This window comes from Rhincodon typus, chromosome 21, assembly GCF_021869965.1.
Source record: "Rhincodon typus isolate 14 chromosome 21, sRhiTyp1.1, whole genome shotgun sequence".
NCBI classification, from domain to species: Eukaryota; Metazoa; Chordata; class Chondrichthyes; order Orectolobiformes; family Rhincodontidae; genus Rhincodon; species Rhincodon typus.
Genome location: NC_063352.1, coordinates 39,273,112 through 39,299,623, shown reverse-complemented (window position 1 = coordinate 39,299,623; position 26,512 = coordinate 39,273,112). Strand labels below are relative to the sequence as shown.

At 39.8% G+C, this 26,512-nt stretch overlaps 1 protein-coding gene across 1 annotated transcript in view; it reads right to left on the bottom strand.

Moving 5' to 3' along the window:
• The window catches only part of sdk1a (sidekick cell adhesion molecule 1a), a 720,929-nt gene that overhangs the window by 116,754 nt on the left and 577,663 nt on the right, over positions 1 to 26,512 (bottom strand). The window contains exons 24-27 of the mRNA XM_048609738.1: positions 24,059 to 24,209; positions 19,973 to 20,210; positions 11,983 to 12,098; positions 4,516 to 4,705 (exon numbers count right to left, since the gene is read on the bottom strand). Coding sequence (XP_048465695.1) covers positions 4,516 to 4,705; positions 11,983 to 12,098; positions 19,973 to 20,210; positions 24,059 to 24,209 — 695 coding nt within the window. The remainder of the gene's footprint in view (positions 1 to 4,515; positions 4,706 to 11,982; positions 12,099 to 19,972; positions 20,211 to 24,058; positions 24,210 to 26,512) is intronic.

Genomic DNA, 26,512 nt, shown 5'->3' with positions numbered 1-26,512 from the left:
GAGTTAACGTTTCAGGTCCGGTGACCGTTCCTCATGTTCTGAGATAGGGTCACCGGACCCGAAACGTTAACTCTGTTTTCTCCTTCACAGATGCTGCCAGACCTGCTGAGCTTTTCCAGCAACTTTGTTTTTGTTCCTGATTTACAGCATCCGTAGTTCTTTTGGTTTTTATAAATACTTTATAGTCTCACTAGTGAGCCTATCAGCAGGGAATGCAGTGTGAAGACAGTCTCTAATTGGACGCACAGCAAGCACTAGGAATATATGTACTGGTGAGCTGGGGCAATGCAGGGCAGGCTGGGGCATTAAACATGCAGAAATCCATGTGGTGGGAGTTTAGTGGAAGACATGACTGCTGCTGCAGACACAAACCCCTGAAGGGCAGCAGGCAAGGTGGTAGAATGGATTAATCCAGGATCTGGGGGCATGATTAAGAGTGCATGTACATGTGTATGAGGGAGTCTCTGACAGACAGTGTTCCATACACTGTGTAGGGCGGGTGTCTTAAGGGCAACTGGTTTTCAGCCCTACTGGCCTCTTCAGTTGACTGGTGAGCTTCTCGGTGAATTACAAGTTTCAGGATTGAAGTCCTGCCCAGCCAGATCATTGCTAAAGCCCATATTTTAGAGGTTTAGATAATGAGCTGTGCTTTGTTGTCATGGGGATCATGAGGAGAGGAGGGTTAGAGGTAAGTTGACTGCTGTCATCTCTGCTTTCTTCTTGACCCAGAATTAAAGGCAATTTCCTGCAGCTGCGCCCCTCAATCTGGTAGGCAGGTCACCAAGCAACTTTCTCACCTGCCAGGAAGACAGGCAATTGGGCTGATGCTGATTAAAGCCCTCAAGTGGCCTTTAATGGCCAACATGAAGATCTTGACTGTGCCAAGTCAAGAAGTATTCTAGCCCTTTCAAAATGAATGCTAACATTGCATTTGCCTTCCAAACAGCCAGCTGAATCTGCATGTTAACCTTAACGGAATCCTCAAGTAGGACACCTAAGTTCCTTTGTTCTTTAGATTTCCGAAGTCTTCTTCCATTTAGAAAATAGTCTACACCTCTATTCTTCCTACCAAAGTCCATAGTCTCACACTTCTCCATATTGCATTCTATCTGGCCACTTTCTTATCCTGTCCAAGTCCTTCTGCAGTCTCCCCACCTCCTCAACATTACCTGTCCCTCCACCTATTTTTGTGTCATTGCAAATTTAGTAACAATGCACTCAGTTTCTTCATCCAGATTGCTAATGTATAATGTGAATAGCTGTGGTCCCAACGGCGACCCCTGCGGAACTCCACGAGTCACTGGCTGCCGTTCTGAAAAAGATCCCTTTATCCCCACTCCCTTTCTGCCAGTAAGCAATCCACTATCCATTCCAATGCCTTGCCCCTAACAATATGGGCTCTTATCTCATTTAGAAGCCTCCTGTGCAACACCTTGTCAATGACTTCGGCCAAATAGGTCATGTCCACTGGTTCTCCTTCATCTAACTTGCTTGTTACCTCTTCAAAGAATTTGAACCTGTCAGGCATGACCCCTTGATGAAACTGTGCTGACTTAGCCCTATTTTACCAGGCACTTCCAAGTATTCCACAATCTCATCCTTAATAATGGACTCTAAAATCTTACCAATGACCGAGGTCATTCTAACCAGTTAATAATTTCCTGTCTTATCGCTTCTCCCTTTTTAAATAGGGGTGTTACATTAACTATTTCCCAGTCCTTGGGGAGTCTCCTTGACTCTGGAGATTCCTGAAAGATCACATTGTCTCCACAATCTCCTTAGTTTATCACCTTCAGAAACCTGGAATGTAGTGCATCCAGTCTAAGAGATTTATCCACCGTCAGACAATTCAGTTTCCCCAGTATGTTGTCCTTAATGATGGCCATTACACTCACCTCGCCCCCTGACTTTCTTGAAGTTCTGATTGATGTCCTAGTGTCTTGCACCATGACGACTAATGCAACGTACCCATGCAGTTCCTCCATCATTTCTTTGTTCCCTATTACTATTTCTCCAGCCTCATTTTCCAGCAGTCCAATGTCTACTCTTGTCTCTCTCTTACCTTTTAGATATCTAAAAGCAACTCTTGCATTTCTTTTTATATTACTAGCTAGCTTACCCTTACATTTCATCTTCTCCCCGCTTATTGCTTTTTTAGTTATACCCTGCTGGTTTTTAAAAGGCTTCCCAAATCCTCTGGCTTCCCACTGATTTTCATCACATTGTATCCTTTTTCTTTTGCTTTTATGCTGTCCCCTACTTTCTTTGTCAGTCACAGTTGCCTCATTCTCCTCTTTTATGTTTCTTCTCCCTTTGGGGTGAATGTCTGCTGTGCCTCCTTAATTACACCAGAAACCCCTGCCAATGTTGCTCCACTACCTTTCCTGCTAGGCTCCTCTTCCAATCAACTCTGGCCAGCTCCTCCCTCATGTTTTTGTTGTTACTTTTACTCAACTGAAATATTGTTATATCTGATTGCAGCCTCACCCTTTCAAACTGCAGGGTCAATGTCCTCCCTATGGTCACTTCACTTTAAGCTCCATAATCATGTCTGCCTCATTACACATTACTAAATCCAGCATTGCCCGTTTCCTATTGGGCTCTACCAGAAGCTGCTCCAAAAAAAAAAAACCACTCACAGACATTTCACTAATTCTTTCTCTTGGGATCTGCTACTAACTTGATTTTTCCTGTCAATCTGCATATTGAAGTCATACATGATTATTGTAATAGTGCCTTTCTTAAATGCCTTTTCTCCCTCCTGATTTAATTTCTGCCCCACATCCTGACTACTGCTAGGAGGCCTGTATATAACTCACATCAGGGTCTTTGTTTCGTTGCAATTCTTGAACTTTATCCACAAGATTCTGTGCCTTTTTACTCTATATTCCTTCTTGCTATCGACTTAATTTAATTTCTCACTGAAGAGGCAACCCTGCCCCCTGCTCTGCAGTACCTGAAGTTAGATTCCTAACCCTTTCAATACGCTCTGTCCTATTCCTTGTTCTGGAAAATTTAATAACCTTGCTGGAGCCCTCTTCCCTTTAACTTTTTCCCTAATTTTCCATGCAACTGAACCACCCCACTCCCCCCACTATTTAGTTTAAAACCCTGTTTACAGCCCTAGTTATGTGATATGCCAGGTCTCTGGTCCCAGCATAATTCAGGTGGAGCCTGTACCATTGGAACAGCTCCCTCCTTTCCCAGTACTGGTGTCAAAGTTCCATGAAATCGAACCAGTTTCTCTCATACCAATCTGAGCCAAACGTTTACTTCTTTAATCTTGTTGTCTCTGTCACTGATGTGTTAGTGTTTCCAGTTACGAGGAAGAATTTCTTCAGTCAGAGGGTGGTTAATCTGTGGAACTCACGGCCTCCATAGCTCACTGTAGCAAAGTCATTGAGAGTATTTAAGACAGAAATAAAAGGGGATCAAGGGTTATGGGAGAAGGCAGGAGAACAAGGTTGAGAAACATATCAGCCATGATCAAATGTTGGAGTATTCTCAACAAGCCAAATGGCTTAAATCTGCATCATATATCTTATGGTCACTGCAGTCATATGCAGAGAGAGAGAGAGAGAGAGACACATATTTGAGACTAAGGACTGGTGAGGGAATGGTGTTTGCTATTGAAACCGAAAGATACATACCTATCAGCAGGAACCGTCTTCTCCTCTTGCCTTCTCCCAAAACTGTTGACCAGTTCCATAAGTGCTAAGCACCCTCTTATTTTACCGCCTAGGTATTTTTCAAGTGTGAATATATAGAGCAAGTGCTGGAAGATGACGCATCCAGAAGAACATTATAGCCAAGCTTAAATTTGTCCCTAACCAACCTTCACCCGTGTGTACTTTCAGTAATGGGTTAGGGTTAGGGTTAATCAACAGTAATCAAAAACAAGAATCTTAGTCAATTTTCTCTTCCATATCCAAGGGTATTGAGTATAGGTATAGCTTTCTGACTACCAATTTGCATCTTCCTGATCTATCATTGAATAACATAACTGAACCATTCAGGAAGCCTTAAATAGTAACTTTAAAAACGTGAGCTAACAACTTGTTAATAAGAAGCAAATTGACATATTCTGGTTAAGATGATAAAGATCAACAGAATGATCTCTGTTTCTCTCCAATAAGAGAAAATCTAACTGTCGCCTCTTGACGTTCAATGGCAGTATTATTACTGAATTCCCTGCTGCCACCATCTGGAGGTTAGCATTGACCAAGAATTGAACTGGGTCAACCATATAAATTCTATGATGACAAGAGCAGTTCTGAGGCTACAAATTCTGCAGTGGGTAACTCATTTCCTGTCTCCTCAATACCCATCCACTATGTATAAGTCAAAAAGCCACTTACCTGAATGAGTACAGCTCTGACAACATTCAAGAAGCTGGATGGCATTCAGGAAAAAGCGGCCCATTTGATTAGAACACAATTTACCAACACAATAGCCGGCTATAACAGCAATAATAAAAGACACTAGATTAATTAATTAGGTCATTTCAAAACTTACCATCATCTTTTGTTCTCTCTATTAGAGCTGGTGAACTTGGCACTCCATCCCCAATCCTGGTAAATGCCAAAACTTGAATCTCATATTGACTGTATTTCCTTAGATCATTCAGGACAACAGATTGTGTAAAATTTCCTTTCACTGGATGACTGCAAATATTCAACTCAGAATCTCTCTCTTGGTACAGGATCTAGGACAGTAAATATAGGCAGTTTAATGTACAGCAGAAAAAGTATACATTTATTACACCCCGCATTTTAACTCTGAGTGAAAGATATGTTATATCACAAAATATGCACACATTTTCTGAAATAAAAATTTAATCTCTAACACTGGACTATGTTAACAGGAAAAGGTAAATTGACAAAACCAATCAACTGCTCTTCAATGACTGGATTCTTGAAATAAAACATAATTTAAAAAGAATGTTTCTTATTTTCTGAAGTCTACATTTTAATCCTGCTCAAATGTTTGAGATGAATTTTTTTGCACTCTGCATGAAATTAATTTAAAGCTTGTTGCACAAAAAATCACATAATATGATACTTAATGATATTAAACTGGAAAACACAAGAATGATGAACTATAAAACCTAAAATTATGCTAAGCAGTCAAGTTTTATCAAGCTCGCTCAACAGGGTTTGCAACCGGGCTGATCAATGGCTAATGAAGTTCAACAGACATAACTGCATAGTACTAACTACTAGGAATGAATTTAGAAGGGCAGAATAGACAGAGCTTGCCAAATCAAAATTAAAATATGTTTCTTCAGCCTTGAAACAAAAATTCACATATAGAAGACCACAGATCTGTAATAAGATAGTGAAAATCAATCCCAAATAAAATTTCCGGATAGCAGGATGAAAGGGCACTAGTTTGGTGGGGTTCAGGCATAAAAGAAAATTATACAGTTTGACTTCAGTTATGTGCACCAGTTTGGGTCAGTGGCAGAAATCTTGCCTCCAAGTCAAAAGGTTGAGGTTTCAAATTCTCCTTCAGGAATTTAAGAACATAATCCACACTGACAGTTATATGGAATACTAAAGATGGCTACATTGTTTCAGGAACCTTTTTTCAGATAAGATGTTACAATCCCATCTATCAGTTCAATTGAACGTCAAAGATCACATGCCACGATTTAAAGAAAGAACAGGTGTCTGGCACAACATAGATCATCTCACAATCAAAACATAATATGAATATTAAAACGGAAATGAACCAATTATTAAGACTCTTCTATTTGTCAGACCTTGCTTTACTGTACCATTTGCCTGTGACCAACAGGGAATGCACATTAATATTAACTGACAGACTGCAATAAACTTTGGGATGTCATGGTTTTTAAAGACTTCCCAATCCTCCGGCTTCCTACTAATCTTCACCACATTATATGCGTCCTCTTTTGTTTTAATGCTATCCCTGACTTCCCTTGTCAGCCATAGTTGTCTCGTCCTCCCCTTAGTATGCTGCTTCTTCCTTGGGGTGGACTTCTGCTATAACTCCCGAATAATCGGCAGAAACTCTTGCCATTGCTGCTCTACAATTTTGCCTGCTAGATTCCTGTTCCAATCAATTCTGGTCAGCTCCTCCTTCATGTCCTTGCAGTTGTCTTTACTCAATTGTAATTCTATGACATCTGATTTCAGCTGCTGTCTCTCTAAACTGCAGGGTGAATTCTACAATATTGTGCGGGGGGGTGGTATTTGTAGGTGGTAGTGCTCCCTTGCAAGTGTTGCTCTTGTCCTTCTACGTAGTACAGGTTGTGGATTTGGAAGGCATTATCAGAGGCACCTTGGTGAGATACTGCAGCGCATCTAGCAGATAGTACACACTGCTGCTATTGTGCATCGATGAAGAAGGATGTGAATGCTGATGTTGGTAAATTGTGTTCTAATCAAATGGGCCGCTTTTTCCTGAATGCCATCCAGCTTCTTGAATGTTGTCAGAGCTGTACTCATTCAGGTAAGTGGCTTTTTGACTTATACATAGTGGATGGGTATTGAGGAGACAGGAAATGAGTTACCCACTGCAGAATTTGTAGCCTCAGAACTGCTCTTGTCATCATAGAATTTATATGGTTGACCCAGTTCAATTCTTGGTCAATGCTAACCTCCAGATGGTGGCAGCAGGGAATTCAGTAATAATACTGCCATTGAACGTCAAGAGGTGACAGTTAGATTTTCTCTTATTGGAGATGGTCATTGCCTGGAACTTGTGTGGCATGAAGGTTACTTTTCAGTTAACAGCCCAAGGCTGGATGTTGTCCATGTTGTTATATATGGACATGGACTTTCTCAGTGTTTGACAAGTTGCGAATGCTGCTGAACGTTGTGTGATCATTAGTGAAAATTCCCAAATCTGATCTAGTGATGAAGGGAAACCCATTGATGAAACAGTGAAAGTGGTTTGGTTGAGAATACTACCCTGAGGAATTCCTGCAAAGATTTCCTGAGACTGAAATCTCTGAGACAGCAGCAATCATCTTACTTTATTCTAGGTATAACTCCATCTAGCAAAGAGGTCTCCCTCTGATTCACATTCATTCTTATTTTACTTGGGCTACTTGATGATATACTTGATGTCAAGAACATACACTCTCACCTAACCTCTGGAATTTTTGTCTATGTTTGGATCAGGACTGTAATGAAGTAAGGAGCTGAGGGGCCCTGGTGGAACCAAACTGAGCATCAGCAAACAAGTTAATCCTTTGCAAGTGCTGCTTGTTAGCATTGTCAATGACCACTTCCATCACTTTACTAACCATCAAGAGTGAGGGCAGTAGCTGGCTTGGTTGGATTTATCCAGCTTTTTGTGAGCAGGATATATATGGACAATTTTCCATACTGTCAGGTACATGCCAGTATTGAAGCTGCACTGGAACAGCTTGGCTAGGGTCACAGCTAGTTCTAAAACACAAGTCTTCAGTATTATTGCTGATAATTGCCTCTCAGCCTTTGCAGCAGTTTTTTGATGTCACATGGAGTGAATCAGGTTTGTTGAAGACTGTGTCATCTATGATGTTGAGGGTCTCTGAAGCATGTTCAAATGGCCATCCACGTGGCATTTCTGAAGATTAATACAAGTGTTTTGCCTTGTCTTTTGAACTGATGTGCTGGCTCCACCATTCTTGACATGGGGATATTTGGAAAGTCTCCACTTCCTGTTAATTGTTTAATGGTACACCACCATTAACCAATAGAATGGTGGGATTGCACAACTTAGATCTGATTCACTGATTATGGGATCACTTAGCCTGCCTATTGCTTGCTGCTTCTGTTGTTTGGACTGCAACTAGTCCTGCGTCGTAGCTTCACCAGGTAGGCTCTTCATTTTTATGTATGCCTTGTACTCCTCCCGGCTTGCCCTCCTGCACTCTTCACTGGACCAGGGTTGATTTACCTCTTGATGATAATGGTAAGGTGAGGGATATGCCAGGCCATGAATTTACTGATTGTGGTTCAATACAATTCAGCTGCTGCTGATGGCCCATAGTGCCTAACAGATGCCTGGTTTTGAGTTGTTGGATCTGTTCAAAGTCTGTCCCATTTAGTACACTGCGAGTGCCACACAAGACAATGGAGCATGTCCTCATTGTGAAGACCAGACTTTGTTTCCAAAATGTAGGTCCACTCCTACTGACAGTGTTAAGGATGGATAGATTTGTGACAAGTAGGTCAATGAGGACTGGGTCCAAGTAGATTTTCCTTTTGTTGGCTCCCACAATACTTGCCATGGACCTAGACTAACAGCTATATCCCTTAGGATTTGGTCAGCTGTATTAGTAGTGGTGCTATGATGATGGACATTAAAGTTCCCCTCCCAGAGTACATTCTGTGCCCTTGCCACACTCCGTGCTTTCTCCAAGCATAGTACTGCCTCATCAGCTGAGGTGAGGGGAGTCAGTAGGTAGCAGTCAGCAAGAGGTCTTCATGCCCATGACTGACGTGATGCTATGAGATTTTACACAGTAAAAGATAAATATCTATACAGAGTATACCACTGTGTAGCCATCTCTCGTGCTTGTGGACATCATCTGTAAGGTATGATCCCATAAGTATACTATGTCAGGCTGTTGCATAGTCCGAGGGGTAGCCCTTCCAATTTTGGTACAAGGTTCCAGATGTTGTCGGGTTGACAGGAACATGTTCATCATTGTCAGTTTTGGGGCTTAGGTTACTGTATCTTCCATTATCAGGTGGCCACATCATTTTCATTTCTTTCTTAAGACTTTGTAACAGTCTTATAGAATGGAGTGGCTTGCTAGGCCATTTCAAAGGGCAGTTAAGAGTCAATCATATTATTGTAGATATTGTAGATATAATATATTATTATATGTAGACCAGGAGAGCAGTTTTCTTTCCCTAAGGGGCATTCGTGAACCAGATTTTTTTAGGACAATCAACTGTGGTGAAATGATCACAATTAAGTTAGCTTTTAGTTCCAGATTTTACTGAATTCAAATTTCACCATCGGCCATGGAGTGGATGTCATGGGTGTCACTGGCTGACCATCAGCTACTACTTGGCCCTAGTTGCCCTTGAAAAGGTGGCAGTGAGCTGCGTTCCTGAACTGCTGCAGTCCATGTTCTGTAGGCAGATTTGAACCAATGTCCCCACAACATTAGCTTGGCATTCTGAATGGATTATAATCCAGTGATATTACCACAAAGCTACTGTCTCCCTCAATGAGTTAGTTGATCCCTTCAAATTAACAGAAAACCTTTCTGGTCATGTAAATAGTAAGAGCTTTACCGTGCAGTCACCAACATGCCTAACACCACATCATCAAACACCGGTGGGCAATCACAGACGAAAAATTTAACCTGATTTCCATGTTGGCTCAGTGGCTACACGAGGAGGCAGCATTTGGGAACTCTGATGACTGGCTCACATTGTGACTGAAAATTCTTTTGTGGTTCTACAAATTTCATGTGAGGAGGTGATGAAACATCACCCACTTCTCTGGACAAATGTAGCTGCAGCAATACCCATACAGCATCCAGGAAAGAGAAGCTTGCATGACTCTCCTGCCACTTAACACTCATTCCATTATTGGCATGCTGTGGCTGCAGTATACATAAAATCTGCAGACTGCAAGGTTGAAACTCACTTTTATTATTTTGAAAGCACCTCCCTTCAGGACCCATTGCCATTATGAAAGACAATAGTAGTAATGACATGCCAACACCCTCAAGTTCTTTTCTAAATCACACATAATCTTGGACATACATCAGTAGGTCAATCACCAGCACCTTCTCAGAGCTAGTCAAGGGTGAACAATAAATGTTGCCTTGGCATTATCATCCACAATTTGAGAACAAATGAAGTTAAATAAATCAATTAAATTAAACACCCACTATGATGTGTATATAAAACACACATGACAATTATAAATAGAATAAGCAATGAAATGCACTGAAAGATTATTTTAATTCCCTTTCATGACTTAGCCCATATTTCAGTTATGGGTATAAATAACTTTATCACTCTTTACAGGATCTCCTCTGTTTGGCTACTCAGATGATTTTTAACTCTAAGTTATATGGTAATGAGCAATATTATGTTGTCTTCAGGAAAGAAAATAACTCTGCTACAAAGCCACATTTTTATTCCAGGCAGAAGATAAGACTATACGATGGTTAAAAATACAGAGTCACATTTTTTTTGTAGCTGAAGACTTGAAACAGATGAACTGTACAAATTTTAAATAAAAACCTTTAGTACCCGTATCAGAATGCATGATTTATTATTCACTTAAGATTTACAAATTAGTAAGTCAGGCTCTTTTGAAGTGTATCTGTTAGCAGGGTGACAGAGGGACAGTGACCTTGATTTCCCCAGGCTGACGTTGCAGCCTCCTCAAAGATTTACAGCAAGGCGTTAACTTGAGGGACAGAGTTACAAAAATTCTGAAGGCTCTTCAACAAAAGAGAATATTGCAAATGTCTCTTCTAAAGATAGACTGATCAGCTTATAAAGTAATATACGTTTAATGAGTCGACGAATAGGATGTTATTGGATTCTATTTGTATCCAGTTGCATTTACTAAGCAACAAAGCACATTTGTTTGTGAATTAAATGATTTTACTTAATAAAAGCAAAATACTACGGATGCTGGAAATCCAAAACAAACACAGAAAATGTTGGAGAAACTCATGGGTCTGGTAGCATCTATGGAGAGAAAAGCAGTTAATGTTTTGAGTTTGATATAATTCTTCATTAATACAGTTCTGTACTCGAAATGTTCACTCTGTTTCTGTCTCCTCAGATTGTGTCTGACCAGATGATTTTATATAGTTGATTTAGATAATGGATATTTCAGGAGTCAGAGGATAAAAAGTATCTCATCCAATGACACACAGACAGTGAACAAGGTAATCAGAGTTCAACAGTAGAGCAAGCAGCTACCTATAAGATTGAATCTTAGACAGAGGGCCGAAGAAGATTTAGTGAGCATATGATTCCATATCTTATTGGATGGAGTATATTTACATAGCAGCAGAGTTAAAATGTGATGAGCTGAATTTCGTACATGTACAGCATGGATAGCAACATAAGAATAAAATACTGTATTAAATCCTCCTTAAATCCACAATCTGCACGGGTATTTTAAGAACAAGAAACAGGTATTTCAGTTCCACTTAGCTATTCAGGCATTCTGTTAAGATCATGGCTGATCTCAAAGAATAGAATAGAATCATAAAACCCCATACAGTGCAGAAAGTCTGCATTGACCCTCCAAGGAGCATCTCACCCAGAGCCACCACCCCACCCTATCACTGTAATCGTGCATTTACTTTGGCTAATCCACCAAGTCTATACATGCCTGGCCATTACAGGGCAACTTAACACGGCCAATCCACCTAACCTGTACATCTTTGAACTGTGGGAGAAAACCGGAGCACCTGGTGGAAACCCATGCAGACATGGGGAGAATATGCAAACTCCGCACAGACAGTCACCTAAGGTTCGATTCAAACCTGCGTTTCTGGCTCACTGAGGTATCAGTGTTAACGACTGAGCCATCATGACAACAGTGTGCCGTCTGTACCTGAAGTGCATTTACCTGCCTTTGATCAATATTCTTCACCCTTACCTAACAAAATAATGACTGAACTTGGTACGTTGTTTTGGCACAGCAACCACATTTTACAAAATACTGAATTAGAAGTTACAATCTATCCATATTTAATGCTGTTTGTCCAACAATGTTGGGAGAGTGCTCTTAAGTATAAAATTCTAATTTAAGCTTCCTGATTTTACATCATCAGGATATTATAGGTCCTTTTACGGTCAATATGATATTGTCTTCTAGAGTTTCCTTTCCTCTTTCCTGATTGTTTAAGTGGCTGCACAGTAACATTAGCAGCAATGTTTCCTAATTGTAACATTGGTGATTGGGAGAGTGACAGACCAGCTATTCAGTTTTGTTTTGTTATCTATGTCTTTAAGGTAGTGATACCCATACCTTGTATCCCAGGATCCGTCCATTTTGCTCAGAATCTGGGACTGGCCCCCACGTGACCAGAATCTGTGTGGAGCTCACAGCCTCTGCTGTAATATTTCCTGGTGCCGCTGATGGAACTGGAAGTAAAAAACAAAACGGAATATCATTGCAACAGTTAAAACAAACTAAAATTAAAACAGTTGGAACTAATTCCTTGGCAATATACTAAAAATATTCTGAATTGCAGGGTGCAATTGTCATAACTGGATTAAAATTAATGGTCGCATCAAAGATAGCTGGAGCCAGTGGCAGGGTGAGTGAGAAACTAGGGCCAGTCCAGCAGGGGTCGGATCTGGTGGGAGGTGGGGGTCTGATCTGGCCCAGTGAGAAATGGTGGTGCACAGGGGGAGGAGGAGGTGAAATGGAGTGGTGGAATGGGTCTCCAGCAGGTGAAAGGGAGGGGGCAGTGTCAGGTCAGGGTCTGGAAGTAGGTGTAGTTGGGGAACATGAGAGATAGGAACAGTGTCTGTTGAGTGATCACTCAGGAGTTAGACGACATATTGAATAGTCTAACTTTTCCAAAGTATTTTGCAATAATGTTTTCTGTGGAGAAGAATGTGGAAACTAGAGAATTTAGGGGAATAAACAGTAATATCTTGAAAAGTGTCCATATTACAGAGGAGGCAGTATTGGACTTCTCAAAATGCATGAATATGGATAAAGCCCCAGGACCTGATGAGGTACCCTAGAACTTTGTGGGAAGCTAGGGAAGTTATTGCTGGTTCTCTTGCTGAAATATGAGCATCATCGACAGCCATAAGTGAGGTGCTGGAAGACTGGAGGTTGGCCAATGTGGTGCCATTATTTAAGGAAGGTGGTAAGGAAAAGCCAGGGAACTATAGACCGGTGGGTCTGATTTCAGTGGTGGGTAAGCCCTTGGAGGAGATTCTGAGGGATAACACTTACATGTATTTGGAAAGGCAAGGACTGGTTAGGAACAGTCATCATGGCTTTATGTGCGGGAAATCATGTCTCATTAACTTGATTGAGTTTTTTGAAGAAGTGACGAAGAAGATTGAAGAAGGCAGAGCATTGGATGTTGTCTATACGGACTTCAGTAAGGAGTTCAACAAGATTCCACATTGTAGACTGCTTAGTGAGGTTAGATTACATGGAATACAGGGAGAACTAGCTATTTGGATACAAAATTGGCTTGAAGGTGGGAAACAGAGGGTGGTGGTGGGAGGGTAGCTTTTCGGACCAGAGGCCTGTGACACAAAGATCAGTGCTGAGTCCACTGCTTTTTGTCATTTATATAAATGATTTGGATGTGATTATAGGAGGTTTGGTTCGTACATTTGCAGATGACACCAAAATTGGTGGTGTAGTGGACAGCAAAGAAGGTTACCTCACAGTACAATAAATGGGCAGATGGAGTTTAATTTAGATCAATGTGAGGTGCTGCATTTTGGCAAGGCAAACCAGGGCAGAACTTATACACTTAATGGTAAGGTTCTGGGGAATGTTGCTGAACAAAGAGACCTTGGGTGCAGGTTCATAGTTCCTTGAAAGCAGAATCACACATAGATAGGATAGTGAAGGAGGCGTTTGGTATGCTTGCTTTTATTGGTCAGTGCATTGAGTATAGGAGTTGGGAAGTCATTTTGCAGCTGTACACGACATTGGTTAGGCCACTTTTGGAATACTCTATTCAATTCTGGTGTCATTGCTATAGGAAAGATGTTGTGAAACTTGAAGGGGTTCAAGAAAATATTTATCAGGGTTTGAGGGTTTAAGCTATAGGGAGAGGCTGTACAGGCTGGGGCTGTTCTCCCTGAAGCATCAAAGGCTGAGAGGTGACTTTATAAAAGTTTATGAGATCATTAGGGGTATGGATAGAGTGAACAGTCAAGGTCTTTACCCCAGAGTAGGGGAGTCCAGAACGAAAAGGCATAGGTTTAAGATGAGAGGGGAATGGTTTAAAAGGGACCTAAGGGGCAATGTCTTCATGCAGATGGTGGTGCATGTATGAAATGAGCTGCCACAGGTGGTGATGGAGGCTGGTACAATCGCAACATTTAAACGGCCTCTGGACGGGTGTATAAATGTGAAGGGTTTAGAGGGATATGAGCCAATGTTGTCAAATGGGGCTACAGGTATTTCTGCTATAACACATGTTTTGTTGATGCGAATTACCTGTAATGCGATTGATGTGTTTTCTGCTTGGATAACACAAACTTTCTACAGTTCAGCGATTTCCCTATAATGCGATTTTCTATGGTGATTTTCTATAGCACGCGGTCCCACAAGAATGCAACTATTATGTTATAGGAGAACTACCTGTAGATTAGTTTAGAACATCTGGTTGGCAGGGGCAAATTGGGCTGAAGGGTCTGTTTCTGTGGTGTACATCTGTATAACTCTAACTATGACTCTATCAGGGTAATAGAACAGGATGCAGAAGATAGTGTTACAGCTACCAGAGAAAGATCAACTCTAATATATGAGAGGTTTATTTGTAAGTCTGATAACAGCACGGAAGAAACTGTTCTTGAATCTGTTGGTACAAGTTTTCAAACTTCAGTATCTTCGGCCTTACAGAAAAGGGCAGAAGAGAGTATAACCGGGCTGGGAGGGGTCCTCGATTATGTTGGCTGCTTTCGTGATGCAGCCAGAAATTCAGATGAAGTCAGTGGAAGGCAGGCTGGTTTTTGGGATTGAGTGGACTGCATTCACAACTCTGTAGTTTCTTGCGGTCTTGGACACAGCAGTTGCTCCACAACGCTGTGATGCATTTGGATAGGATGCTTTCTATGGTGTATCTATAAAAATTGGTAAGAATCATTGTGGACATGTCGAATTTCCTTAGCATTCTGAAGAATTAGGTGTATTGGTGTGCTTTCTTGACTGTAGCATCAATGTGGATGGACCAGGATAGACTGTTAGTAATATTTACTCCCAGGAACTTGAAGCTCTTGACCACCTCCACCATTGATACAGACAGGGGCATGTTCTCCACTCCGCTTCCCGAAGTTGATGACCAGCTCCTTCATTTTGCTGACATTGAGGGAGAGATTGTTGTCTTCACACCATGCCACTAAACTGCTTATCACTTTGCTGTACTTTGCCTCATTGTTGTTTGACATCCGATCCACTACAGTGTGTCAGCAGTAACTTTGTAAATGGAGTTAGAGTTGAATTTGGCCACACAGTCAGAGTATATAAAGAGTATAGTAAGAGGCTGAGTACGTAGCCTTGTGGGACACTGGTGTTGAGGATTGTGGTCTGCAGGCCAGGAAGTTGAGGTTCAAGTTGCCCGGGGGTTGGGGGTGGGGAGGGGTTGTGCATGGGGGTGGGTGGCAGAGTCCTAGGTCTCAGAGTTTAGACATGAGGCTGGTTGGAATTATGGTGTTGAAGGCAAAGCTAAAGTCAATAAATAGGAGTATGATGTAGGTGTGCTTCTAATTCCAAATGTTCTCGTTATGACTGTAGGGTCAAGGAAGATGGCATCTGCCGTGGACTTGTCTGGATGGTAGGTGAATTGTAGTGGATCAAAGCAATCTGTCTAGAAGTTATAAAATACAAAAACAGGTGTATTTTGGAGCTTCCAGGCTGGTGGAAATAGGGTGGGTAGCATCTGAAAATGGCATGGAATTTGACACAGGTTGAAATGGAAGTAGTTTAAAATGAATTTTTCTAGGATTAGTATTGGATTCAGTTCTTATCTTCTTCAATAGTCCCACTGCCAATTCACCCACACTTATCAGATGAATCAGTCGATACACTGACAACAGAATGTAAAACTTGAGTCTACATAGGTTCATAGTTAATCTGTAGCAATACCATTTCATGGCTGTGCTAAAATTAGTTCTGAATTTTATCCCAAGGCTATTCTGTTGACTACAAGATAGGACATACTCACACCATAATTCCCACATGAAGTATTATTGAACCCTTTCTGAGCCATTTAGGAGAGTCGCATAGCTGAAGTGAAGAGATAATTCACTGTATTATCATAAGTCTCTTCAAGAGCAATTTAATAGGCGCAACTAAGCAGAAGTCAACATGGCACCATCTGAGTTAATTAATAATCCTTCATGATAACTCATAGCTGAGTTAATTACCTCAGGTGGATACTATAAATGCTCTGGGACAGGAGGAAGTCAATCAGAATTCCCAACCTTTACAAAACAAACAACTAATCCTTGTGGTGCTAACACAGTATTTTAATTATTCAACAGACCTCCACCTTTTGTCTCATTTTATCTATCTCGACACCACAATTACTACGAATCACTCTCCACCAGTGCAGGCACCACAGCACTCTTATCAAAAAATGTCAAGATAACGTAACAGTCTATTTGTTTCACCGAAACAAAATCTTGTACACTAAATAAAGACATATTACTGTGGATGCTGGAAGTCTGAAATGAAAACTGATGTGGTGGAGAAACTCAGCAGGTTCCGCAGCATTTGTGAAGAGAGAAACACAATGTTTTGAGATATATGTGATGTTTCTTCAAAGTTGAAGATCCTCTCTGTAAAACGATAATCAAAATGTAAGGAAAAGTGAGATTTGATAATTAAAACTGTGAACTTACATCGTCATCTCAATTAATATTCTACTACTAATTCTAATTGGCTTGTAATTAAATGCAGGTAATAAGAACTATAAATATAAAATCAAATAACTCTTCTTTACAGATGGTGTCATTCTCTTGTTTCACAGGTGCAGCAGCCCTTTAGCCCTTAACACCCGTTCTTCTCATGTGGTTGAGTTATGACTGTAAAACTGTTTTCTCATGCAAGTGTGATCTTATCATTGTCTAATATTCACACCATGCACTTTCTTGTAGGGGTCATGGATAGCGATGAGAATGAGGACCTGGGCTCCAAGGTCACTTTCAGCATCCTATGAAATCTGCTCTAAGGAAATAGTAAGCATAAACTAAAGTTCTGTTGCTCTAATTTGGTATTGACATTTTCAATATGAAAGAATGTTTCATTTACTACAGTTTGTACGGTCAGATGTGCTTAACTCGGACTTTAAAATCATGTTTTAGCTTGGCTCAAGTCACACTCCACTTTACATCAACAACTTTGCTGACAAACAGATGATGGCTCATATGTAACTGTTCTAATATTGTAAGGATTCCGATACTGTACTCCACTCTTTAATGTCAATGGGATCTAGCTCGATTTAGAAGCGTCTTTTAGTGGGAATTCCAAAACATGCTCAAGATATCACAGGTCTTTCATGACAATATTTCCAACTCAGCACACTGTCACATTTTTAATGGGATGGTATTGTTTGTTTAAGTTAAACATAGGAAATGGGGAGCCAGAGAGCAGAGTTGCTTCATTTAAATGTTTCCACACAAAAAAAATCAATACGGCGGCAGCAGAATAAGCCTGACCACTCTGTCCACTTTCCCTTTTTCTCTTCTTTTCCCTTTTATCTTTTTTTTAAGTTTGTTTTGGCTTACCTACCTACCTTCTGGAGAGAGCTCAGTTGTAGAGATAGTGATGATGATGGCATCGTGCCTTCGTCGCTGTCCAGAGTGTGGCAGCGGCTGGGGGCCTGGATTTGGGGCTTTGACAGTCGGACATTGAGCCCAATGTGGCATTGACAGCAGACAGCCCGAGGTCTCCCGACATCTGTGACAAGCCAGTGCCAGGAGAGTGGGCCAAAGCGGAGGAGATCGAGCTCTTGTAGGGAGTGCAAGCCCAGGATGGCTAAGCACTTAAAGTCTGTAATGTATAACTTTTAACTTTATTTCTTTGTTTTTCTACTTTATGCTGAGAATGACTGTAATGTTTTAACTTTGTTTCTTTATTTATCTACATTGTACTGAAGATTTTGTACCTAAGATGGTGCCGGGAACGACAGCATTGTACACTTTTCACTGTACTCATGTACTTCTATATTTGAGTATACTTGACAATAAATCTAATTCTAATTAATCAGCATAGATTAAGTTGGTCATTCTGTAGTCACCATGAAGACTGACTAACAGTAAGTCTATCTCAGGGTTTGCATTGAAAGCAATGATTTTATCCTGGATTTAGGATATTTTTGTTATGTACTGCTCCCTCAAATTTTGAGCCATGTACTGCTCCCTCAAATTTTGTGCCAGGTGAAAGTGAGTAGAATCACTCAGAAGAGGCATGCAAGTTCACTCGCTGTGCAGATGATTCCGACCGTCTGTTGGCTAAATCCAATCCATGTAGCTTCATGCTGAGTTGAATTTATTTTATGTGATTTTTGTGTGTTAGCCATGACTTAGTTGGTATCACACTCTCCTTTGAATCACAAGGTTCGGAGTGAAAATTCCACAGCAAGGCTAGAACTCAAAAAAGAGCTGGCACTCCAACGCAGTACTGAGGGAGTCCTGCAGTGTTGAAGCTGCTGTCTTTTGGATGAGATTAAACTGAGTACCCAAACTACCTTCTCAGGTAGATGTAACAGATAGCATGCCACAATTTTGAAGAACAGCAGAGGAGTTTATCCCTGATGTCCAGGCTAATGTTCACCTGGTTATTGTCACATTACTGTTTTTGGGATTTGCTAGGTACAAATTTTGCTGTTTCTTCATTAGAACAGTGACTACATTTCAAGAAAAAAGTACTCAATTGCCTGTAAGGTACTTTGAAAAATGTGTGTCGTGAAAACTCTACATAAATGCAAATCTTTCTTTTGTTTCATTATTTTAAAATACACGTTTAGAATGATTTACAATATTCAACAAGTAATTGTGCATTTATAAAATCACTATAAGTAACTGAGTCGGTGGTGCATTGGACATTAACTGCCATACCTGGATGTTAATAAGAAATTCAAGTACTATTCGCCCATTTCAGATTTTAAAAGGGACAATACACCAATAAATAAGAAAACAATTTCTAAGCAACTGTGATTGTTTTTAAAGCAGCTTTCATATTCCTGGAGTATTTCCAATGTTTTTCAATATATTCTTCAAACTGAGTGATGATGATATCACTGAGTGAGTTGGCTTGAAAGAGTTACACAGCTCACTAAGCCCAGCAGTAGAAGAAATCTGAATTAGCATACACAGTTGAAATGACAAAGCATCTGAAACACTTTAGGCTGAACACCTCCATCTCCACTGAAATTAATTCAATGCCACTAGACAACTGAATTATTCCTCAAAGCCAGGCTTTATGAGCACTAGGTCTGGGTTAAACAAAAGTAACAAAAGCAAGTTTTAGAAAAACAAAAATGTACAATTAATATGAACTGGAACTTTTGCATGACATTTTCACATGAAAAAAGGACAATGATGGGTAACAGTGTAATATAACTATTTCAAATCTTAGCCCTACCTCCAAATAAAACTTTCCATAGCTGCGAGTGTCCAGAATACAAAAAAAGATTGTGGGCAGATTTTGTTATGATCCAGAAATCCAGCTGCTGCAGGATAGTGCCGGAGTTAATGCTTACTCAGGCTAACATTTACTTACACAGTAAAACATTAAAACCATACACCTCCTAATTTAACCAAGCTCAAGTTTCATTTTGTGTCTCCGTGCTCAAGGGAAATCCCACTAAGTGCCCTCCAGCTCTATCCAATTAAATACAACTAATTTACAATTAACAGATTAAACTGAGTGTTTAATACAATACTGCTCTAAGGGCAAAAAACAGCAAAACTACTCAAACAGACCATAAAGATAGCTGCAGTGAGAAACGGGTGAAGGAAATCATAGCAGTGCAGTAGATGGTGCTGCCTCGAGGCTGGAGCTAAAGGTTACTGTTGGGCCAGAGAGAGAGAAAAACTTAATCTCGGTCTGACTATGCTATATCTCGCCTGGCAGTGCTCGATACTCACAAAATGCAGGAAATATTCTATTTCTTAGTCCTGGTATTCCCCACCTTAATAAACACCGAAATTTGCCGCAAAGCACATATTTCAAAAAAGAGATGATAAGGTCAATAGGCTCAAAGATGGCTGTTCCATTATAAATTCCTAATGGTCTTTTGTTTCAGTACCTGATTCTCTTGTACGCCCTTGGACTTGGTTGCTCCAAGGTCCTGAACCAATGGCATTAAAGGCCTGAATCTGGACTACATAGTCAATCCATTCCTCTAGGTCTTCAAATGTGATCTCCCGCTCCAGGCGATCGTTAATTATCTGAGATACAGGCATGCCCTGAACATCCAATCTCCAATACTTGATTTTATATCCAAACGATTCAGGGTTACCATTGTACTCAGACTCTGGAACAGGCTGTGGACAAATATGTTTTAAATACATTCTGAATCAAAAGATGCATGTTGATTAGCATACAATTCTGCTATGGTACCTGACAACATTTTTCTGCAATCACATCATAAATTGTTTCATTTTAAAGAAAAAAATACTTTGTTGAGTTTTTCCTCTTTCATTAGCAATGAAACTTGAGACTGAAGAGACTGGGACAAATTTTCCTGTCCCAAATGCTTGTTTATATTATAACACAAGGGTGTAGTAAACTATGGGAAAAAAGACAATAGCAAATTGAGCAGGCTCCCTTCCAAATGTTCTTTTCTGCCTGTCTGATTTTCTTGTAGACATTCATTTCAGGTGATCTATGTATCTTGGAGCAGAAACAGGTTTATCAAACAAATCTTTGAGTGAAGTGCCTTCATTATGGGGGAAGCAACAAGCTGCTTGGCCTGCTGCGTTCATCCAGGTCGACACCTTGTTATCTCGGATTCTCCAGCAACTGCGGTTCCTACTACCACTGCAGATGTTGAGACTGTTCTTAAAAAATTGGATCTTTTATAATTAATTCTAACATACTGTCCCATGCAATTTTTCTTAGCTTGTCAATACATAACAAGATGAAACAATTGCAATCTCTTAGTTTCAAGCTATGTTAATAACACTATGAACTTTTACTTGTCAAAAATTGATTTTTTCCCCACAGGTAGACCACAATACATAATCAATTAAAACAATCAAATGCATTCATACTGAATCTTAGGAAATGACTTATAAATTTGATCACTAAGACTTCAGACAGCAATTTATTTGGGTTAAAAAACAGAGTGAGGAAAAACTGGCCTTCTTCAAGAGTTTTCTATAAAATCATTACAGATGTTGTACATGTCACAGGACTTTTGTCAACAATACGCCATGCCTGACATCATTATTGGAATGGTGAACAAATTCCATGCACTCTTCTTTTGCCATTTGAATGAAAACATGAATCATACAGATATAATGAACAATTAGGAATGCTAATTAGCAATTCTTTAGGATCCCAACTGCATTCTATCTTCTCCTTAAAGGAAACAACCTGCCACCTTTAATCTTTAGTAATTGAATCATCTATGTTTACTGTCAGCAGAATTCAGAATAGGTCACATGGCCCTCTTTCATTCTTCAAAATTGTACTTGCAACACAGGATCCTATTATTTTTGCAGCTGCAGCAAAAAAAAACTCAGCTGCCATTTATCACATGCAACAAGAGTCAATGACTTGTTTAACTTCATTTTTGGAATTTAACAATGGCAACCTGATGCACAATTGACAATTTGGTGCTTTGGCTTCAACTATTTACAATCTGCATCAACGAATTGGCTGAAAGAACTGAATACATGGTTGGTAAATTTGACAATGACACCGAGGCTGAAAGAAAAGTAAGTTGTCAGGAGGAAAGTCCATAAAAGAACACAGGCACGAAAATGGCAAATGGCATTTAATGTGAGTAAATGTAAACTTGTCCACTTTGGTAGGAAGAATATCAATGCAGTGAACTATTTAAATGGAGAGAGACTGCAGAACTTGATGATACAGAGGAATCCAGGAATCCAGGTATCCTGGTACACAAATTACAAAAGGTTATTATGCAGGCTAAAAAAAAAAAGTGATTAGGACAGCAATTTTTTAAAAATTTGTTCATGAGAGATGGGCATTGCTTGCTAGTCAGCATTTATTGTCCATCAGTCCTTGGAGTTAGATATACCTATGGTGCTGTTTGCAAGGGAGATCTAGGATTTTGAGCTGGCAGCAGTGAAAGAACGGTGATATTGTTCCAAGGCAGGATGTGATTTGGAGGGGAACTTGTGTGTGGTGGAGCTCCCATGCATCTGCTGCCCTTGTCCTTCTAGGTAGTAGATGTCATAAGAATCTAAGACTGTCAAAAAAAGTTTGGTGAGTCACTGCACAGCATGGTACACACTACTGCTATGTATCAGTTAAGAATGGAACGAATAATAACGGTGATGTATGGGGTTCCAATCAACCAAGCTCCTTTATCCTCGATGCATTAAGTTTCTGTAGTGTTGTTGGATCTGCACTAGGCAGGAGGAAGATATTTTATCACACTTCTGACTTATACCTTGTAGATGGCGAACATGTACAGGGGAGACAACAGGTGAGTGACTTACTGCAGAATTCCTAGCATCTAACCAACTCTTGTAACCACAGGGTGTACATGGTTAAACCGGTCCAGTCCAGTTTCTGGTCAATGGTAAACCTAAGAATGTTGATAGGCAGGGATTCAATGATATTATTGCTATTGAATATGAAGGGACAAGGGTTACATTATCTGCTTTTGGAATTGTCATTGCCTGTCATTTGTGTGTCTTGCCACTTACTAGCAACCAGAATGTTGCTCAGATTTTGCTGCATATGGACAGATTGCTTCAATATCTGAGCAGTTGTGAATGGTGCTGAACATTGTGCAAAACTCAGCGAACATCCCCACTCTGACCTTATGATGGAGAGAAGTTAACTGATGAAATGGAATGTTGTCACTTATTGCAATGGGTATGGAAGGTTTTACTGCAGCTACAGAGATTACATATGGAGTACTGTGTAGAATTTTGGTCGCATTAATTGAAAAAAGATATAATTGTGTTAGAATCAATTATAAACAGTTTAGAGGAGGTCAATCTACTTATTTCTGGGCTGACAGATGTAAGATGAAAGGTTAAAATGGGGACTATAGTCATTGGGGTTTAAAAGAATGAGAGGTGACCTTATTGAAACGTATAAGATTGAGGGAGGACTTGATAGAGTGGGTACTGGAAAGATGCTTTTGCTTATGGAAGAGATTAGAACTCAGGGACAGAGCTTAAGAGCAAGAGAGACTCCTTTTCAAGTTGAGATTAGGAGAAATGATTTTTCTCAAAGTTCTGTTAGTATGTGGAATTCTCGAGAAAGATTGATTTTAAAGTGAAAGAAGAGTCGAGGATTATGGAGGGGGAGGGGGTTTAAGGCACAAAAGTAGAGTGGAGATGATTAGATCGGCGATGATCTTACTGAATGGCGGATATGTCTTGAAGGGCTGACTGGCCTACTCCTGCTTCTAAGTCCTTTGTTTGCATGTTTGTATGTATATTTGTATGTATGCTTATACGTTTGTATGTTGGATAGGTGATGACCTAGTGGTATCATCATTGGACTATTAATCCAGAAAGCCAGATAATATTCTGGGGCCCTGGGTTTCAATCCCATCATGGCAGATGGTGGAATTTAAATTTAATAAAAATCTGGAATTAAGAATCAAACTACTGTCGAATCTAAGCCATCTGGTTCACTAAGGTCCTTCAGGGAAGGAAACTGCCATTCTTACCTGGTCTGGCCTACATGTGACTCCAGATTCACAGCAATGTGGTTGATTCTTAGCCCTTTAGGCAATTAGGATTGGATAATAAATGCTGGCCTAGCCCAGCAATGTCCACATCCCATGAACAAATAAAAACAATCTGTGTTAATGCGTACTCGCTCACATATTCAGATTAACCAACTCTGTAACTTCTGAGCTGCTTCCTCTCTTAAACTTCTGGTTTGTTGACATTTACAATTTTCATCAACTTGCAGTCAGATCTGGAATTCAAGAAACGGATGTGAATTCAACACTGTTGTGGTTCCAACACTATTTTCTAGGGAATCCCACTTCATTGTGCTACCCACTACAGTGTAGCACCACTAATAAAAACCCCTTAAATCTGACCTGACTTGTTCAGATTGTGATTTATTTTTTACAATCATTGTTGTGGATAATATTTTTCTTGCTCCATTTCGTAATTCTGCATTTGATTAATTCCTTCCTTAATTGTGTTTACATAGTATCTTCACTTACCACCCAACGAACCCATAAGCTGGTCTCACTTGCTGTTCGCACTGTGACATTACCAGGTGCTACATCTGGTGGAGCCTGCAGAGTTTGAATTACACGTGAAGGCCAACTTACGGGGCTAGAGCCCACTATATTCAGCTGTTTTATTCGAAACCTAATGACAAAATAATGAAGTACATTTAACAAAAGAATCAAGTTTATTGTTCAGCGAAACATCAAATATTTACAATACTTAAAAGAGTAGAAATGCAATTTTTCTGTTGGCAATAACATTAAATTTCTTAGACCATTCAAAATTCACATAAGATCTAAATCTCTTCCCCAAGGCAGTCTGGTGTCGTAACTAGTTTGTGTAAATATTTTTATTGTGATCCAATGATCTAGAAGTACATAAATCACACACATACCCCACATATACACACACACAAAACTGCAGCTAGAATGTTACAGTGGATGCCAAACACTAAAATAGTGCAAAAATAAATACTGAAGGATAAGACACAGTTCTTTCAAACTTGTTCCTGTTCCTGCCATCAGCAATAGCTCTTGGTCCAAATTCAATTTCATAGATCGCAGCTGCCTTGCCCAAAGCTTGTCCATGGTCCATCTTCATCTTCATCAGTGAAGTAAAGAAAACATCAGCAGCATTTCGACCTGGGAAAACAGGCTGTCTGATCCTGACCTCATCTTGTGTCCAGATGCACATATCTTGCAGTTAAGAGTTCTTGAACAGCAATCAGTTATGGAAACCTTGGCTTATCTCCTCCCTTCCCTCCTTATTCCAGGGAAATCGAGACCAGTAACAGTCAATTTTCTGATAGATGCTCGCATACACTAGGTACAAGTTGATGCTCTGAACTGTTCAGTACCACACAGGCTTGCTCTTCTGCATAGCAAGCTATCAGGAGTACACACACCTAGTTCATAGCTTTTGATTAGAAAGTGGCAGCAAATAATCTATCTATTGTTATCACCAAAAAATGGTGCATGGCTGTCAGTTCTCCAAAAACAGGGATAGCAAAATAACATTTTTAAATGGTCTGAAGGAAATCAGATAGCTAAAGCTTTGGAAAACTAAGCTTTTCTTAATTTTTGTGTGCACCATGAAGTTTCATCCCAAACTATCAATTCCACCAGCACATAAAAGAAAATAAAAGGGTCTGATGCTTTTGAATCTTTCTTTTGACTTCAGTTGTCTTAAAAAAGCAAACACTACATCATTCAGGAGCAATGACTGATTTATTACTTTGACATTTGATTTTTTTTTGAAAGAGTTTCTAAAATGAGGACAAGGAGATATTAGGAAATAAATCAGTCACTTGGCTTATACATTTTTTTTTAAACAGCAAGCAATTATTACATTGATTGGCTGTAAAATAATTCATAACCCTAAGAGCACCATGCTAAACTATAGAAATACCAACTTAAGAATCTTTTAAATATGCAGATTAATGCACTCCCAGGGGTGAGAGCAATGACAAGTTTGAGAAAAGCACCACTTTTATAAAATGCAGTATTTGTCATTAAGTGGAAGTCTTTATTTAAATATTTGATAGAATTGTAACTGAAAAATCTCCTTATTTCAAATCTTATGTGAACATTTCTCATGAAGAAAAGCTGTGGCAACCAGAGATTTCATCTGTCCGTCTCACTTACTTTTAAATATTGCTGATCAATTATGGCAAACAGTTGAATTAAACAGAACATATTAATTGTAGCAAGGCAACATCTGAAAAATGCTCCAGACATTAGTTACATATTTGATCGGCGACCTTAGTTGATTGTTGTGGCAATTGAACAAGTATGATGATACATTGCCTGAAAAAATATGACAGATCCATTGTCCCATAAGGGAAAAGTCATTTTCAGAAATTAAACACAATACCAATTCACACCTAATGGTGCAACAATTGGCCTTGTTGTTTTAAAAATGATACAGTGCAATATTATATTTCAAAACAGTTGAAAAATATCCAAGTAACAAAATATGGCCATAAGTCTTCCAGCATTATGCAACACCCTTGATAGGAATGATGAAGTTGGTATGAGATTTTTACTTCACAATTCAAGCTTACTTGGGCTTCAAAGATGCAACATTTTTGTCAAGAGTGACAATTTAAGCAGCAAGTAATTTTTAAAAAACCTATTTGCTACAACTGGCTGTATTATGTATGCAAATACAAATCAGTGAGGTTCTTGTTAATGTCTACTACACTGACATATTGATCCCATGTGCTGCAACAACTATTAATGTGCTAAGACCACCCACATTAGAATTTATATCAGATTAGTCATGAGTGACAGGATAAGTGTCATAAATTGTAACAGAGATAGTAGGAACTGCAGATGCTGGAGAATCTGAGATAACAAGGTGTAGAGCTGGATGAACACAGCAGGCCAAGCAGCATCAGAGGAGCAGGAAGGCTGACATTTCGGGCCTAGACCCTTGTTCAGAAA